We start from the raw sequence: 18,618 nt of genomic DNA on the forward strand, positions 1-18,618 counted from the left end.
GGAGGCACTCCTGATAGTCTTGTCTCCTTCCTCCAGTCAACCCGGTTCTTAATTCCTAGCCCTTCCTCTCAGGCAGCATTTAGTGCAGGCCACACCTCTCAGGACCCTCTACCACATAAGTAGACCTCAAAAGTTATTCTGTGAGTCTAAATAGGCTTGTCTGCATTAGAAGAGCCAAAAACAATTACACTGGTGGATATCTGGGTTCTTGGTCTCCCATTATAACTGACACTTCATGGCTACTTTAGATAAAGCTTTGTTCATATATCCAAATACATGTGTTGCTTACATTTAAGATGTATGCATATATTTAAGATTTTATACAGAAATATGGAATACTTATGCTAAAAATGCTGTACATAATTATACACACACACACGCACACACACTTGCACACATTCTATGAAGAGGCTAAACCATTGAAAGTCCTCCAATGGTGTAGTAATAAGAGCGGCGGGGCTGCGTCCCAGGCACCCGGCCACCCACATGGCTTTACCTGAAATAATTACACAGAAACTGTATTCTTTTAAATACTGCTTGGCCCATTAGTTCCAGCCTCTTATTGGCTAGCTCTTACATATTGATCTAACTCATTTCTAATATTCTGTGTAGCACCATGAGCTGGCTTACCAGGAAAGATCTTAACCTGCATCTGTCTGGAGTGGGAGAATCATGGCGACTCCTGACTCGGCTTCTTTCTACCAGCAATCTGTTCTGTTTACTCCGCCTATCTAAACTCTATCCTATCAGAGGCCAAGCAGTTTCTTCATTAATTAACCAATGAAAGCAACAGATAGAAAGATGACCCTCCTCCATCATTATGGCCTAGGAGGGGCCTGTTTTTCATAAGTATGTTTGCGAATATCATGTTAAATTACTTTCTGGTCTTTGCTAATCTGACAGGTATAAACCTTTAAAGTTTTCATTTACATTATTCTATATCACACGAACTGGAAGCCTTTGTAATGTCTCCCTTTTCTTTCTTTATGTGCCTTATTGTATTTATTTGATTGTTGAGCTTTCTGATCCAGACTTTGAAAAGCATGTATTAAGTATTTTGGCCTTTTGTAACAAATGCTGAAAAATATTTTCTTCACATTATATTTTATAATTTGCTCCAGGTATTTTTCACGTGTATAATTTTTGATATTTTTAGTACAGAACTTGTTGGTTTTTTCTTTGATGGATGCCTGGTTGGTATATGTGTGTGTATATGTATAGATGTGTGAATATCTATATTGTATTTTTTAGAGAGGCCTTCCTCTCTTAAATATTATAAATAAAACTGTACTGTGGTTTTTAAAGATCTGTAGGTCAACCTTTTAATGATTTTTGTCTGTCTGTTTGGGTTCCAGCTAAAATTTATATTTATGGAAGAAATATTTTTCCAGAGGGCTACTCAGCTGTCCCAGTATACTCTACTGAATACTGGATCTTTCCCTTCAGATGCCACTCTCTTCATAGACTAAACACTGTGTATTTGGTCCTTGCAATGGCTTGAATAAGGATGGCTCATATATTTGAAAGCTTGATCCACAGTTGACAGAACTGTTTGGGAAGAATTAGGAGGTAAGACCCTGTTGGAAGAGGTGTGTCACTCGGAGTGGGCTTTGCAGTTTCAAAATCCAATCCAATGCCATTTCTAATTCTCATTCTTCTATTCTCTCTCTCTCTCTCTCTCTCTCTCTCTCTCTCTCTCTCTCTCTCTCTCTCTCTCTCTCTTTCTCTCTCTCTCCAACTTGCAGATCAGGATGTAAGCTCTCAGCTGCTGCTCCAACATCATGCCTGCCATGTTAAGCAAGTCCCCAAATAAATGCTTTTAAAAATAAGCTGCCATGGTCATGGTGTCTCTTCAGAGCAGTAGAACACTAAGACTGGCCTCACTCCCGATCCCCTAATGCAGAAGAATATAAAAATCAGACTATAATGGAAAAACTGGGAGTGGTGGCTTATGCCTGTAATCTGTGAACTATGGAGGAAGCAGAATGCTAAAAGCTCCATGCCTGCCTGAGCTACATAACAAGATGGTCTCTGTCTGTGTCTGTCTGTCTGTCTCTCATTCACTCACACACATATACCATGCTGATAACAGAAGTATTAGTAAGGAGATTAAAATTAATGGAAAAAGGGTAAAGTATGTTTTGCTGTACATCAGATACTCCCTTGAGAGGAAGCAAAAATGGCAAGGAGGTTTTTGGTATTGTTCTGTCTCTTGTGTATGCTGACAGTTACAAGAATCTGTGGTATTAAAAAAATTCACAGGACTCTATGCCAAATTTTATTAAGTAGACATTTTAAAATTTAGAAAAGGATAATATAGTCTAGACATCAGTTGTGAAAAAGTACTTTGGGAAATGGATCCACTAAGTTGGTTTTCTCTTAACTATAATCTACCATTTCTCTTAAAGATGGACCATAATCATTATGTCTTCCTCCAAATCTTTTATTTTCTGTTCTCTGCTAATGAGACATACTCACACATAAGTACCAGTGACTACTAAGGTCTTTCACGTTTCTCCACAGAGAGTTTTCATTGCTACAGAAAAGGAAGTTTTAGGCTATTTCAGAGTCTCACATCACAGCGAAACAGGGAGTCCAGTTTCAAAGTGGCTGGGAGGGAATCATTTCCTATAACACTTGTTACCTCATCTCTTCATTTTGTCTTCTCTTCAATCGGCTGAACAGGAAGTTTTCCTCTCTGGGTTAATGTGAGGGTGAAATGAGGTCCTTCATGTAAAAGGATTCTTAAAGCACCTGTGCCCCTCTGAGAGCTCAGCTCTTCTGTGGCATCCCTCTCAAGCTTCTCTCCCTAAGCTGCCTGGTCATCTGAGAAGACGGAACCTCCAATGAGAGAAAACCCCACCAGATTCGCCTGTGGGCGAGGCTACTGGGCATTTCTTTGATTGATGATTAATGTAAGAGCACCCAGCACTTTGTGGATGGTACTACCCTTGGGCAAACGGTTCAGAGTTACATAAGAAAGGAGGCTGGTCAAGCCATGAGGAAGTAAGCCAGTATACAGTGCCTGCCATGGCCTCTGCTTCAGCCCTTACCTCTGGGTTCCTGCTCTAATTTCCTGCCCTGACTTCCTTCTATGATGAACTGTGATGTGGAACTGTAAGCTGAAATAAACCCCTTCTTCTCCAAGTTGCTTTTGTTCATGGTGTCCTATCACAGCCATAGAAACCCTGACTAAGATACATACATACATACATACATACATACATACATACATATATACATACATAACACATACATACATGCATACAGTCTGCGGTAGCAGAGAGAACATGGTCCCACCATTCTACCATCAGAACATCATACTGGACAAGGTAACCTTAATTTTCCCATTTCAGTTGTCTTGTCTATAAAATATTGACCTCAAAGGAGTGGTAGGAAGATAACACACGTGGGGGAAGAGCTCTGGTTCACCAGAAGGCATCGAACACGTGCTGTTGGATTTAAACACTTATGTGCTTGTGGGAGATAATTGCTATCCTCTCGGCTATAGGTGCATATTCATTTACAGAATGAAACAGATACAAGATTCATTGGATACATAAAAACAAACAATAAATGTTACTTGCTATTACATGCTTCTACTTTAATAGAATTTTAGTTTAAAAAATCAAAAGTTCATAACCAAGAAGGAATGGAGGAGAAAAATGTTTATTATGAGCTTTTTTATGCACCTTAAATTGATTTTTAATTAATTAACAAAGGAAAATATGCATATTTTATCTCCCACCATAATTTAAAAGTGCTTTCTCCTTTGCATTCTAATTTCATGTTATGATGCCAATCTTTACTTTAGGAAAAAAGTGTGGAAAATTCCATTTTTTGTGGGATGAGCTAGTGCCAACCTATGGCATGAGGACTCATAGAAATCTCTCTCTCTCTCTCTTAAGGGGTGGAGGAAATTCATTACGTAGTTCTGGATGGCTAGAACTCACTCCGTAGACCAGAGTGGCCTTGAATTCACAGGGATCCACCTGCCTCTGCCTCTAGAGTGCTGGGATTGAAGACATGTGCCACTACACACAGAATCTCAAAAACCTCATGTCATATTGTATGTTTGAAAAGAAGTCATTTACTAAGAATATGATGGGCCAGGTGGTAGTGAACATGCCTTTAATCCCAGCACCTCAGAGGCAGGTGGATCTCTGGGAGTTTGAGGCCAGTCTGGTATACAGTTCAAGTTCCAGAACAGCCAGACACAGAAAAGCTATGCCTCAAAAACAAAACAAGCAAATAATAATAAAAAAGATGATGCATCCTAAAATACTGTGCAACCTGCCCAGGGTTGCTATCCGCAGGAAGTTTTGCTTAGCTTGAACACTGGGAGGTCTGATGGACTCAAACATCTGGTGCCCACCTCTCCAGAATGGCTTTTCCTATCAGCTTCCTGTCTTCATCCTTTCAGGAGTCCAGGCTAAAAGCCCTACAGGTCATGTCTCCCCTTCCTCTCAATCCACATCAGATGGCTCTGCAAAGCTTATTAACTCTCTTTAGAATACGCCTGGAGTCAGAGAGCTTCTCACAGCTTCTACAAACCCCATCCCTAGGTCAGTGCATGGACAGCTCTCACCTGGGTGATTGCCATAGCATGCCCACCATACTCATCTGCTGGTCCCTAGCTTCCTAATTCATGTGTGTTTTGTTCATGATGAAAGTTCTTATCTGTTTCATTTACCTTGGTGCCCCTCGGTCTGGAATAGGGGCTGGCATGTAAACGACACCCACCACATCCATCATGACCTGTTTTTGCTCCTCCCCTGGCAACTTATTTCAACAAAGCCCTCCATAATTTTCTACTAATGTGCAGGCTTTAGGAAGCATTACTCTGCTGACAGTCTCACTTGCAGGAAATGTCCAGGTCCTGATGCTGGCCAACAAGCATCCTGTATCCAAGGTCCTCCTCCATCCTCATCACCTCTCCCAACTTTCTCACTGTCCCCACTTCCTCACGCACACCAGACTGTTTTGGCTGATCCTTACCTACCAGGTATCAGGTCCCACCCCACCAGGGCCTTTCTCTAACGTCAAAGGGCTTGGAGGTCTTGTTCCCCACTTGCATGCTACCCTACTGCCCCTTGTCCATCAACGGCTTATGGATGTGTGCGCACAAGGGTCACTGTTTTACATTACCTGTGTGTCCTACTTACTGTGTTGTTTGCTTTCTCTCTTCCTCTTTGGAATAAAATCTTTATAAGATCAAGATTTTCAGAACACTTTTATCCCTTATTCTAGGTGCAGAAGTCTAGCACTTAGGATTTTTGGCACCCAGCTGACGTTCACTAACATGAATGGAGAAGAGGTTTTCATTCGGTGGGGATGGAAACCCACATTACTAGCTTCTCAGTGAGAGTGGAACACACGGTGTGAACTTCTGCCACAGGTCAAGGATCCTATCTGTCACATGCTATACAGCTGCACACAGTATAAGCAATGGCTCTGTACACATATAAAAATATCAAAGTTCTTTTTAGGAAAGAGTACAGCTTTATCCTCACTCCCACTTCCCTGGTTTTTAAGGGGTTGGGGACAGGTTTTTCCCATTAAAATATATTTATTTTATAGGCAATTTTTTCCAGATCTGCCTTGTTTTTTTTTTTTTCTTTCTCATACTGAAAAGTTTAGTATTAGTTCCAGAGGCAACACATACTCCTCTCTAGGCTGGCATCCGTTTGTATTTCATTATTAGATGATATTAAAAATGTTGCTTTGACCTTTAGTCAGCCAGAAAGCATGCTTATTATCCTACTTCCTCCCGGATAACCTGCTGTGAGTGGGCAGAGGAGTTAATGCTACTCCCATCGAGAGGGAGCTGAAACCTCCCAAAAGTTGGTAACAGAGGAGGCCTTTGGCTTGATTTCCTGTTTTATTTTTTTAACTGAAAAAAAAAATCTTATTTTACTGCAAGTTGATGGAGGAGGGTCATCTGTCTATCTGTTGCTTTCATTGGTTAATTAATAAAGAAAACTGTTTGGCCCTTTGATAGGACAGAAAATTAGGTAGGCAGAGTAGACAGAACAAAATGCTAAAAAGAAGGAAAGTGAGTTAGACGCTATATCTCCCCTCTCCAAGATGGAAACAGGTTAAGATCCTTCCCGGTAAGCCACAAACTCATGGTGCTACACAGATTATTAGAAATGGGTTAATCAAGATGTGAGAGTTAGCCAATAAGAGGCTAGAGCTAACGGGCCAAACAGTGTTTAAAAGAATACAGTTTCCGTGTAATTATTTCGGGTGTAAAGCTAGCTGGGTGGTGGGACGCAGCCCGCCTCTTCACTACAGCAAGTAATCCCAAACCCCTAAATAGAAAAGTATCTGCCACTGTTCTCTGAAACAAGCTTCAGTTTTGGATGCGCTGTCGGGATGCTGAGCATTGTATGGAACACCTTGACTGATGCTGCTTCCTGCTGCGGGCAAGCTCTAATAAACTGCTAAGGACAGACAAATCGAACCATCTTGCAATTTTAGTTTCTAAGAAAGTACGTGATTATTAAAAAGTGTAATTTCCTCTTAACTTCTTATCCATCAGTAACACTAGTTTTCTACCTCTTTCCCAGCTTGCTTCTGAGATGTGCCAATGGTTCACAGTTAAGCAGCTTCCTTTCCACGCTAACAGATACTGGTTCTCTCCTTTGCTGATGAGCGTAAGACTGACCCATCTATTACCAGATATGTCTATCTCTCCAAACTGTCCCTGGATTTCTGTCCTTCTGCTGAAGAATTTATGCACAATGTCCTCTATTTACCCAAAGAAATACTAGACAATACAAAGTTCACTCTCTGATCATGTCCAAGGGATGCAAAGTCACTTTATATTCCATGTTTCCAGAACCAATTCCAGTGACTATGGTCTAAACGAAGGACTGTCTTTCCTTTTTGGCTCTTTCTCTTCTATATCCAATGTCATTAATTACAATATTGAAGGGAAGAAAGCCAAGGGGCCTTCTTATTTAAATGCTTGTTTATGTTTGCAAAACACCCCTCCACCTGTTCCCTTCCATTCAACTGTTCTTCAAGTTCCTGACCTTACCACTTCTCTTCCTGATTGTTCTTCCATCTTTTTCTCATTTCCTCTTCCATCAGAGGCACCCTGCCACCACCCCTGGGCTTTCTCCAGGGCACTGCCACTGCCCCCATCCCTACACTTTCATCCTCTCTGAAGGACTGAGGAAGGGCCCATCACACCACCTTTCAAAGCCAGGCTACCAGGTCACTGGGCATCTCTAGCCTTCACTCTTTCTGCCGTCACTGCAGACACGAACAGAGGCTATATTTGTGTGTTCACACCTTTTAGCACCCTTCCATCTCCAAAAATACCAAGAAATATCTGGAGAATTTCTCACTGTGGAATTCATCAAACAATCATTCCCACCATATAAGATGTCAGAATCCTCTAGTATATGATTAAGTGTTCCCAGAATGTTGAGAGAAGAGTCAAAGGTCCTCTCTCTCCATTCAGCCCCACTCTGTTTCTCCTTCCCTTCCCAAGTCTCCTCATGTGGCGACCATGGCTTCCAGAGCTGACTTTTTATCAGGCCCTTCTTACTCTTAGCACAGCATTCAATGCACACACCTTTGCATGGACACACTGATCTAGACAATTTCCTATCTCATGTATAAGGCATAGAACTTTTATCTCTCATCACGTTTCTAGGGATAACCAACCCTTTTGTTATTAAGAATATGCACAAGCAGATGCTTTTAGGGCATAATGGAAATAGTATTCTATGCAAACCACTCTAGCAATACACAAACTTTACTAGATTTTACCTTGTTCCCAGTACTCAGTATGTAGCTACAGCATCTTAATCTACCACCTGCACCCAATCATCTCCATATCTGGTGTGGTTTGACAGCAGACGGGAGTGGTATTCACTGTGACTTGGATCTGGGCTCTGCCAGCTCATGTTATAGATAAAGCGGTGGGATCTGTGCCTATTGCTGAAGCCTGCACAGCAAGGGACAAGGCTTAAGTGTGAACTCAGGTGCACAAAGCATGGTAAGTAACCGGCGCCTTGTCTCGGTCATACTTACTCGGTGAGGTGGGGGAGGCTGCACCTCCTTCTGTTGATGTGGTCGGAGGCTTGGTGTCTGGCATGGGCAGAGGCACAGGCCTGGCCATTGGTGGTGGCGGTGGCGGCGGCAACATTGGGGTGGGGAGGAATGGGTTGTGTACCTTGCCTTGACTGCTCCCATTGGGCTGCAAGGGGTTCAGAGAAAACACACACAAGAAAAAGAATAAACAGATGTCAGCTATTAGCTCCTCCTGCAAAGCAAGACTTGTTAGGTGCCTGTCAGGCACATCACAAATATTCAGGCTGTTGGAAGCACACTGATCGTTTGTTCCCCAGAGGGTCGCATCTAGGAGCACTTTAGACCTGTCCGTCCCTGAATAACCAGTTCCACCAACAATTTCAAAATGTTTACAAAACAAATACAAAATACTTGTTTAATATCTGCATTCTTATTAGACTGAGGTGTTATTCCTCCATGGGCATTTATATAGGTAAAATGATGATCACTATCATATATATGTATATATATATCTATATATATATAGATATTTTTAATTTTCATTTCTTAAAGTTGATCTAAGACAGTTAAAAACTGTATTCAAGAAACATAGATATTTTCTTTCAGATATCATATAGAAATAGGCACAAAAACTGTAATATTTGGCTATCAGATTTCTCTTCTTTTCTTTTTTTTTTTGGATTTTCGAGACAGGGTTTCTCCATAGCTTTTGGTTCCTGTCCTGGAACTAGCTCTTGTAGAACAGGCTGGCCTCGAATTCACAGAGATCCACCTGCCTCTGCCTCCCGAGTGCTGGGATTAAAGGCGTGCGCCACCACCGCCCGGCTCTGGCTATCAGATTTCTATTAGCAAAATTACCACCTCTGATTTGACTTATACCAGCGAACGCCATGGAACTTGTCCTTTTCTGGCTGCCTGGTGTTAGAACAGTCACAGAACAGCTTCTAGCAAAGTCAAGTTTCCCTCAGAAGAGAACGTGTAACACTTATTTTCAAAGTCTTTGAAAAAGTCTTATGGAGAGACTATTCTCAAACCCTGTAAAATTCTGGTCAAAATGCAAAGCAGGGCATTTGGCAGTTATAGAAAATGATGTCATGGCATTAAAGAAACCACACTGGATGTTCAGAAGTCAGAGTTGGTACCAGTGACCAGTTCAGGTTTTCATGATTTCCCAAGTGGCTTTCCGTAACGAGTTACAGCCAGCAATAGCCCGTATGTAGACAGCAGGTCCAAACCAAAATTTAGTTGAAGGAGAGCCTATTGTCCTGGGCTTTGAAGAATAAACTTAGTAATTCTGCAGAGGCAGGCTCAGTCCTTCATCGGCACTTGCGGTATTTGCAGTGTGTTTTCCCGGATGCTGTCCGATAAGAAGGCTGTGCACACTCAGTAGGTAGCATCCTTGCCTGTGATTCCCCGGATGCTGTCTGATGAGCAGAAGGCTGTGCACACTCACTAGGTAGCATCCTCGCCTGTGATTCCCCGGATGCTGTCTGATGAGCAGAAGGCTATGCACTCTTACTAGCATCCTCGCTTGTGTATAATTTCTGTGTGGACCCAACGTCCACACGTGAATATTTTAGAATAAGTGAAGCAAATGAATACACAAGCAAAATGAAAAAAAAAGGCACCGTATCGATTTGTTGTCTAGACAGAAATGTATCTGTGAACAGATCGCCAGACATTAGTCAAAGCTGCTATGCTGGCTCAAATCTGCAGAATCAGGTCTTTCTGCAGGGGAGAAAAACCAGCGACAGAGCAGGGCGACATAGCATCCTAAACCAGGCAATAAGAATTATGGCTAATCTGTGGCTGCATGCATAGATATTATGAGAAAAGGAAATCAAATATGGCTTTCTGCTGGTCTTAGTTTATTATTATTATTGCTATTGGCCTTGGGATACAGCTATTCATTGTAAACATATAGCTTTATATTTGTAATAAAATTTGCGATTTTATAAAATAACGTTTACTATTGGAATGTTATTTCAAATTGTGATTATTTGGTTTATTTGAGAAAAATGAAAACATTCATTTGTAGTTATTGAACGTGGCTCAGTTTTATATGAGGATAAGTGGAGAAGATAACTACTCGTAGAAATAACAAACCATAATAAACCTTGCTTCTAGCATCTTGAGTTCAAGTACTGGTCAACTGGATCTAAAGTGTTAGAAGACTGCATTTTTTTTTTTAATCAACTTGGTTGATCTGAAACATCTGCCTTCCTTTGCCCCCTACCTCTCTCGACTACCCCAAAACATGACTGAAAATTATTCGGTCTTTCTATTTAGCTAACTGTATGACCCTGGGGCTAGAATGCTGGAGGTGGAACTCAAAAGGTTACACGGTTCCCTCTCCAGACAATTTATATCCATAAGCTTGACAGCTGCAAACTTAACACAAACACCGATTTTAAACCCTGGCCAATCACTCCTGCAGCAAGTTAACTTTCCCATAATCTAGAATAAATATGGCGTTTGCCTGCAGTCAGTCAGCATGACGTTAGGACACAAAACCACGTGGTCACACACGGTCTCCTTATTATTTTTACATTTGGTTAGCATTTCTAAAGAAATACAAGGGAAAAAAAAAGATTTTTCCTTACATTGAGGAAGCCCACCTGTCCAGCTTGCTGACCAGCATCAGGGCAGACAAGCTGGACAAACTCTTTCAGCGTCTCCTGAGGGTGGTAGCGGATGGCTGGGTGTGAGAAATAAGGCCCAGGCTGCTGGATGATGGGTGACGTTGGGAAGTGGAGCGTCGAAGGCGTCGCATGTGGACTCGCTGCGGGAAACAAAACAAGACACATCAGGGTTATGGGGAACGCGGCTTGCACAGCCGAACCAACGGCCTCTTTTTTATTATTTTTTTTTATTTCTTCTCCAGGCCCAATTCACAGAGCTGCTCATGTGACAGGATGTAGCGCTGGACACTTCTGATGGATTTTCTCCTCTAAGGCTCTAAGACAAACATGGAGGTTAGCGTAGGATAGAATTTCAAGTTGCCTCTCTATGTTCAGCGGACGTGAGTTATAAAGGCATTAATAATCCTTGTTGAAGATGAAGATTATTCATTACCTTAAGAGCCTTTTTAATGAAGCAAGCAATAAAAAATGTATTTGGTAGATTAGACCTGATTTAACCGACATTACATTTGACAAATTCTAGTTTGCACATATGGATCCCCTTTCATGCCGAGCTACTCATAGATAATAATTCATTGTTAAAGCTCTTACACTCCTTTCAAGGAAATTTCTAGGGACTAATTCAGGACTCGAGTTTTTTGAAGTCTGTAGTAAATGATCACTTAATGAACCCATGCAATTTGGGTGCCTCACTTTACGGTGGAAGGTTCATGTTGCATTTTTCTCTGTTGCCCTTTCAAAGCTAAAGCAGCTACAGGCTGAGCAGGCAGGAACTCCGTGAAAGGTTGCTTCTCTGCCATAAATCTGATAAGAGATTCAGACAACGACTCCTTTATATTTGAACCCTGATAAATATCATTTGTACAAGATTACATTAGATAAAAAAGCTTATGTGAGATCTTAATAATTTTTCCAGGAATGCTTTTGTCCTTAAATTGGAGAGAGGATGGCCAAGACCTGCCAGAGGATAAGGGCTTTGTGTGAGGGGGCTGATAACACTTAGAACAAGTCCAATCAGAAGAGAAAAGACTCCAGATAAGCGGGACACATGCCTGCCCCGGTCCCTTCCTTTTATAGTTTGAATCTTTAAACTGAAGGGTTTCCTACAAAGAAAAACATACAAGTGCCCACAGTTTTAGACAATATGACTTTCTGAATACCAAGAAAAATTCATACTATTGAAGAGAATCCAAAGTTCAGTAGCCCCTCCTTTTTCCCACCATCCCACTGAATGGTTAGGAATGCATGCCTACTGATACTGGGGTCTCCTGAGAATTAGGGTATTTTTTAAAAAATTATAACCTAAAGGGGTAGGGCGTTGTGGATCAGAGCAACCCTTAGAGTTACTAGAGTAGAAATATAGGCTGGAGTAGAAGCAGGACACCCCAGGCTTCCAGATAATCAAGTAAAACCATCGGTTTCAGGCCACTTGAACTCATTCAATAAAGATTCAGAGGTTCTCATCATGGTTTCAAGAGACAACGTTGGGATAAACCAGAAACTTTGTTTTTGCCCTTAATCATACAGCTGAGGACATCACAAACAATCTATTGAAATCAGAATTTACCACACTGCCCCTCTCCCACTTACTCTTCTGTTTGCTCCTGCCTTGGTAGACAGCTTTGCTATCGACTTAGTCGCTCACTCAGAACTGAGTAGGGCACTGATAAATATTTGCTGGCTGCACACTAAATGTTTAAATAAAGGAGTATGAAAAATAAGAAAAATGACCATATAATTTTCCAAGGACAAAATACGTTTTTGTACCCTGATGAAGAGCCAGAAAACATGGAGGAAAACAGTTGTGAGTTAAGACTACCTACAACAAAATATAAATCTTGGAATTCATTATCATCTCGGAGTGAACACTGAGAAGCTAAAGAGTTAAATGCTCCTGGACTCTTCTTCCCCTGGAAATTGTGCTACTGGATTTAAAGAACGAAAGGACTCTTTTTTTCTTCTAGCATGATGCAGTTGTCTCTAATGGTATAAGAAACATTGACCAGATCCCTGTTTTTGACAGAACCATTTCTAGTTAGCATTGCAGGTTTTCATTTCTCAAACGAGGACAGGAATGTCCTGAGCTGAAAAACATTATAGGTTCCACTGTTGCAGCGAGTCAAACACGAAGGTGATGACTCCATTGCTGAGAGCCCTGTGCGACTGACCTTGACGATAAAGTGGCATCGCCTCAGGTTCTCACAGAAAGTGCGGAGTGGCGTTTAGATAAGGAATGGTGGTAGCCAACAGGAGTGTGCTGCCCAAGGTAAAACATTGCCTTGAGTAAAGATTAAGTAGATAAAAGTTAAAGAAATAATTCACCAGTGCCATGCACTCTCCCTGTGAATTGTTAATAAACATCATTGAACTTATTTTATTAAAGATGTAAAAGAAAATCAGCAGCAGAGTAAATTCAGACTTCAGTTTCTTTATTACATTTTAGCAGTAGCAATTTATCCGTCTTTTCCTTATGGTGCAGAATTCAGTGCAAGCCTGTGGTACTGTATAGAATTAATTCTATAATGACTGATTGATTAGGATCAATTAATTCTTAATTAATTCCAGGAAGTCATCTGGCCCGAGGTTCTAAATCAGACTTCTGCTGAGTCTGCACTTACAGGGTTGTCCTCTTTAAGCCTCTTTTGCTGGGGACAGAGTCATCAGTTCAATGTAGATGGGAGCAAGCTGGCTCGAGGCCATGACCTTTAGTTTCCTCAGACAGAAGCCTGCTATAGATGTCACAAAGATCTGCTGATTATTACTGGATCCCTGGTGTTTCTCTGGATAATCTTCATCTTCTTCTGGACACCGAGGCCCTGAGAAGTCCAGAGTTAAGATTTAATCAACGTCTTTTCTTCTTTTCCCCTCTCTACTTTTTTTCCTTCCCTTTTATCTTGGGTTTGATGTTGTAAGTATACCTAAGTTTGATCTAAGTTGTTTCAAATCATTTTAGAAGGAGTCACTGGAGCTAAATCAATCAATTAAGTCATTAAATGTTCTTTGAGATGGTTGGAGGAAGGTGTATAGAAAAGAAACTGCCACGATGAAGCTGCCACGGTGTTGATGGAGAGCACAGGTGGCTATGAGTCCAAATTTTTGATGACGAGAAACATCTCTTATGGATGTGTGTGTGTGTGAATAGTTGACACAATAAAAAATTATGGTGCATTATGTAAATGCATATTTAGATCCTTTAAAATGTGCATTATTTACTTGAGAGTCAATAAAGGCTTTTTTCTCCAGCGGTTACAATTTATTGGAGAGCATCCATCTGGATCCATGTTGAAGTTAATACAATACTGTGAATGAAAAGACACTACCAAATTGGCTGCTTCTGGGGTCTATAGCTCTTAGGACCCCACGACAGGGGCAACACGCCTGTCGGAAATGCTTCCCTCTGAGTGCCTCTCCCTGCTAGCTTAACCGTAGGTAGTAGCCAACCTGGTTTACAACAACTTGGGAATACAGATAGAATGGAGAGGAAGGAAGTGGGACAGGTTTCTCTGCGACGGCCCAAACAACGTCATCACAAACACATTCAGAAACAGGATTTCCTAAGGGTCCAGTAATCACTTATGGTCAGGCAGAATGGCCTGGCCTCCTTCCTCCCCAGACTCCAGAACTTTCTAATTATTTAAAATTATCTCTTTTAATTTGAAGAAGAAAAAGGCTAAAAGTCCAACACAACTAAGTATATGTTTAACTCAAAAATTCTTCCTCTTTTAAAATCAGAATTGACTCAGCCTGGGAAGGAGAAGGCCAAGGCCATTACAATGTGGTGGGACACATGACCTGACAGTGATGCATGGTCTTCCCGTCCAGTGAAAGGAGGAGACGGCTGCGACACACGCTTGAGCCATGTGCATGTGACCGCAGACCACATAGAAAGAATGGTACTGGGGTGGGTGACCAGACCTTGTATCCTCACACTTCACTAAAATCTTAGAAAAGGAAGACATTTCTCCTCACTATTTCCAAGGAGTCTTCTGAAGCCCAACCTAACAAATCCTAAGAACATATCTCCATCTCCTAAAGCCAAACCATCATGTCTTGAAGCATATCATTCTGCACAGCCCTGCCATTGCCCTCATCCTCATCCATGAACCACTGGAGCTTCTCACAGCTTACACAGAGATGTTATTAGCTTTTGTTTTCGGGCACCAGCCATCAGATCCTAGCCTGTGCTGGGAGAGGTTCCACAGGGAAGTTATCCAAAGGTGACAGAGTCATAAATTCTCCTCTTCCTTCAAGTGCAGCATGCTTGCAGATACAGGCTTCTTTGCTGGTAAGAATGAAGGAAGCGCAGCTCCGAAATCCAAGATCTGCAGAGTGTCGTGGCCTTCCCAGTAATCAAAGGGGCAGCAGCTGAGGTTCCGAGTTGTTTCTGCTGGACTGTCACGAGGAACTGTTACCCATGCATCTGCAGCAGCTTGGAATACTCTTTCCAGAGAAAGAGTGGCTTTGAGAACTCCTGAATACTCTTGCTTAGAAGTAAACTCCCCACCCCGCAAGGCAAAGCTCAAAAGGAGAAGAAATTCTAAGAAAAAAAAAAAAATCTCACCTAAAACCAAAAAGCCTTCCTTCCACAGGGGCAAACGGAAGTTGTATTATTTGGGTTGTCAACTACTGAGCTTCTGAAGAAACTCTAAACCAACACTATAAAACCCACTGAAGTCCACCTGAAGCTGAGAAATCTATCCTAATGGCCCACAGCTCTAATTGATAAATCATGCGTGAATCAGGCCTGCAATTTACGAAAGCTGAGAAGTTTGGGGCTGTGTGATTTATGTTAACAGACTCAGGAAAGGAGGAATTGGAACTGGTACTCAGGCCCTCAGGAGGCTGAGCCTTTTCTAAGCAACAAAGCGTGTGACTCAAAGCAAGGGAGAGTTCTTCACATTTTTCTCGTCCGTACCTTGAGTGTCATCGAGAAGCATGTGAAAGGCAGAGGAGAAAGCATCACATTGCACGATGCTTTGCAAAGTGGCAGAGTGTTCATGTGAATGCTGCAGAGAGGGTAACAGCCTGCTACAGCAGGGTTCCGAGCCGGCGACTGATCAAAGGCATCTTCTGTTGGGAGCTCAGAGTGTATGTCTCTTGGAAAAACAGATCTCCTCTCCTCCGACAAAGAGAGGCCAATGTTGTTTTACATTCTTATGTACATAAAAATCAATGCTTCTCTTGACTCCACAAAGTTCTCCTCTGGCCTTCACAGACAGGCTGTGGCTCTCACGTGATCTCTCGCCACATACCAGGTAAACAAACAAACAAACAAATCCACAGCTTCTGGAGAAAAAGTTCTGTTTCTCCAAAGCTCTGGGTTCTGGTCTAGCACAGCAATGGAGACTTCCAGTCTGTGGAGGGTATTTTGAAGGTCTGTGGCTATATTCTACTCTGTGCTACAGAGCGGCCCTGGACAAGCCATTAACTAATGGGTGAAACTATGGTCAATAAAATCTCATTTCAAAATACAGAGTAGGCCTGGATTTACCCTGGCACAGACTCATGTGATTCCATTCATCCTTAACCCCCTCTCAGCTTTGCAGTCAGTCACTGCTCCCTCTGTCTCTTCTTAACAGCCATTTGTGAAGCCCCAGGCTTCTGGTGCTTCCAAGGCCACCAGCACGTCTTCCAGGCCTCCACTGACGTTCCTTTGCTCGTGTCTCTTCACAGTTATTTAGCACGCTTTGGCCTTGGCTAGCTGCCCCCATCTATGGCATTCCGAGCTCACCATATAAGTCAGAAAAGGAATGCAGCATAATGTAAGACCCAGAGGTCTTGGAGTAATAGACTCGAGTGTTCAAGACCCACGCAGCTTGCGTCCTGGAACCCCGAGGAAGGACGGCGAGGGAATGAAGAAAGGACAGACACACAGACACATGCACAGGAAGTCTGGGATCACATGGGGTCTGATACTGCCACAACAGGGGTGCCGCACAGGGAGAGGGGTTAAGTAATCTGAGTAAGAGGTCTGTGTGCAAGCAGTCTCAGCTGTAGACATCCGGGAGGAGGAAGCTGCAATCTGCACACACTCACCAGTTGTTCATAAACGCACGCACGGCTCTGGAGGAAAGTTTGCCATTTCTGTGGACCCTTACCTAGGTAAGGCTTTGCCACTTCTCTGGAGCGAAGGCACTGGGGCCCTCCACAGGCTGTGTCTATATCCACAATGCACACTTGCTCAGGACTCCACTCTCTCAGGGCTTCCTCCACCTCCTACATGTGGGCTTAAAATTTAGCCCCGCCCACTCTCTGCTACAATTCAAACTATAGTTTCTGAAGCTCTCTATGATTCTATATGCCATCTCTATGATGGAGGCTAATACCACATAGATTTGCTGTGAGGTTGTGTATGTTTGGTGTGTGGCACCTGATGCAGTTTCTGAGCCCACAACAGTCAGTGAACAGTCTCTTGTGCTGATATCCCCATTACAGAAAAGGATACTGGGACGCAGTTAAGAGACTGGAATTCAGCCGGGCGATGGTGGCGCACGCCTTTAATCCCAGCACTCGGGAGGCAGAGGCAGGCGGATCTCTGTGAGTTCGAGACCAGCCTGGTCTACAGAGCTAGTTCCAGGACAGGCTCCAAAGCCACAGAGAAACCCTGTCTCGAAAAACCAAAAAAGAAAAAAAAAAAAAAAGAGACTGGAATTCATTCTCATATCCTCAGATAAGTTCTGGCTGTACAGAGCCTGTACCACACACAGGGTGAAGGTCGGTGGAGTAAAAAGTTCCGGTTCTCTGCCTCTCTCCACACACAGGACTATGTGGATATTGAGATCAGCAACAGCATGGGTCTGACATAAGGGTCTTAGAACTAATTTTGCAAACAATGAAATGCAGACACAGTATTAGCAGTGGCAATGCCTTTGCTCTTACAGTAAAATAACTATGTTCAAAAACCTGAAATGCTTCTTTTCTGGCCAACGATATTTTAAATATCTGCTCTTGCCTGAAACTCACGCTGAGACAACCTAGATGGGTAGGACTATGCGGCCATCTTGCCAGGCACTTTTCCACTTAGCGCTCAGAACTTGGGTGCTAATGGCTGACTGTTCACACTGGCCTCATCTTCCACTGTGGTGACACATCTGTCACTCAGGCTGCCTCCTGACCCATCCAGATTCCGAGCATGCTCTCTAAATAGCCGCCTAACATGGGCACATGGGAACCTTCATCTCTCTGTTGAAAGGCCCCAAGGTGTATGCTGGTTAGATGGCTAGCACAGACTTAGCACAAAACATGCTGTCCTAGGACCAAGGACATCTTTTGGGAAAGCTTCCTATTTAGACAGAAACCTGGGTGTTAGATTACTTTCTGCTTCTATATGGCTTACAAGAATGGACAATGTCCCTTTCCTATGGTTCTCTCATTTCAAAATAGGACTTGAAGGAAATACTTACTGAGGCCAAAATTAAATTTGGGTAGGTGTATAAAATACAGTATCTAGAATCATGCTTACAAATAACTCAGTATGAATGGTTCGTGGTAATCGAATAAAAATCTAGAAGGCTGGAAAACAAAAGAGTATATGTCATTAAAAATATTTTTAAAAATAAGCCACAGGGCAGATCTCGACTGCTGGCTAGGATATTCAAGGTTTATAGACATGGAGTAGGTTAAGGTCTGACACACAGCCCCAGCCTTTATCCTGCCAGGGTTTCGGAAATGACCACATTCTCACACTAAATCCCTAAGCTACCATGGTGGCCGATGTGAAATGTGTTTAACAGCACCAAACAGCTATGGCTATTGCAGATAGGAAGAGTGAGAATTTAATAGGCAAAGCTGAGAGGAATCCAGGTCTATGAAGGGAACTTAGACTTCTGTGTAAGATACAAGGGAGACTACGGCACAAGAGATGAAGAACGACAAACACATCAAAACAATTACTTGAGGAAACGACCCTCCTGCCATAGAAGGGATG

The 18,618-nt window shown here is 42.4% G+C and overlaps 1 protein-coding gene across 4 annotated transcripts in view; it reads right to left on the reverse strand.

The window, feature by feature from the left end:
* Positions 1-18,618, reverse strand: part of Nfia (nuclear factor I A) — a 345,107-nt gene that overhangs the window by 45,699 nt on the left and 280,790 nt on the right. For all 4 annotated transcript variants that reach the window (XM_057783547.1, XM_057783548.1, XM_057783549.1 and 1 more), the window contains 2 exons: positions 10,653-10,831; positions 8,050-8,215 (listed from right to left, as the gene is read on the reverse strand). In XM_057783547.1, coding sequence (XP_057639530.1) covers positions 8,050-8,215; positions 10,653-10,831 — 345 coding nt within the window. The remainder of the gene's footprint in view (positions 1-8,049; positions 8,216-10,652; positions 10,832-18,618) is intronic.

Source organism: Chionomys nivalis, chromosome 11 (genome assembly GCF_950005125.1).
Source record: "Chionomys nivalis chromosome 11, mChiNiv1.1, whole genome shotgun sequence".
NCBI classification, from domain to species: Eukaryota; Metazoa; Chordata; class Mammalia; order Rodentia; family Cricetidae; genus Chionomys; species Chionomys nivalis.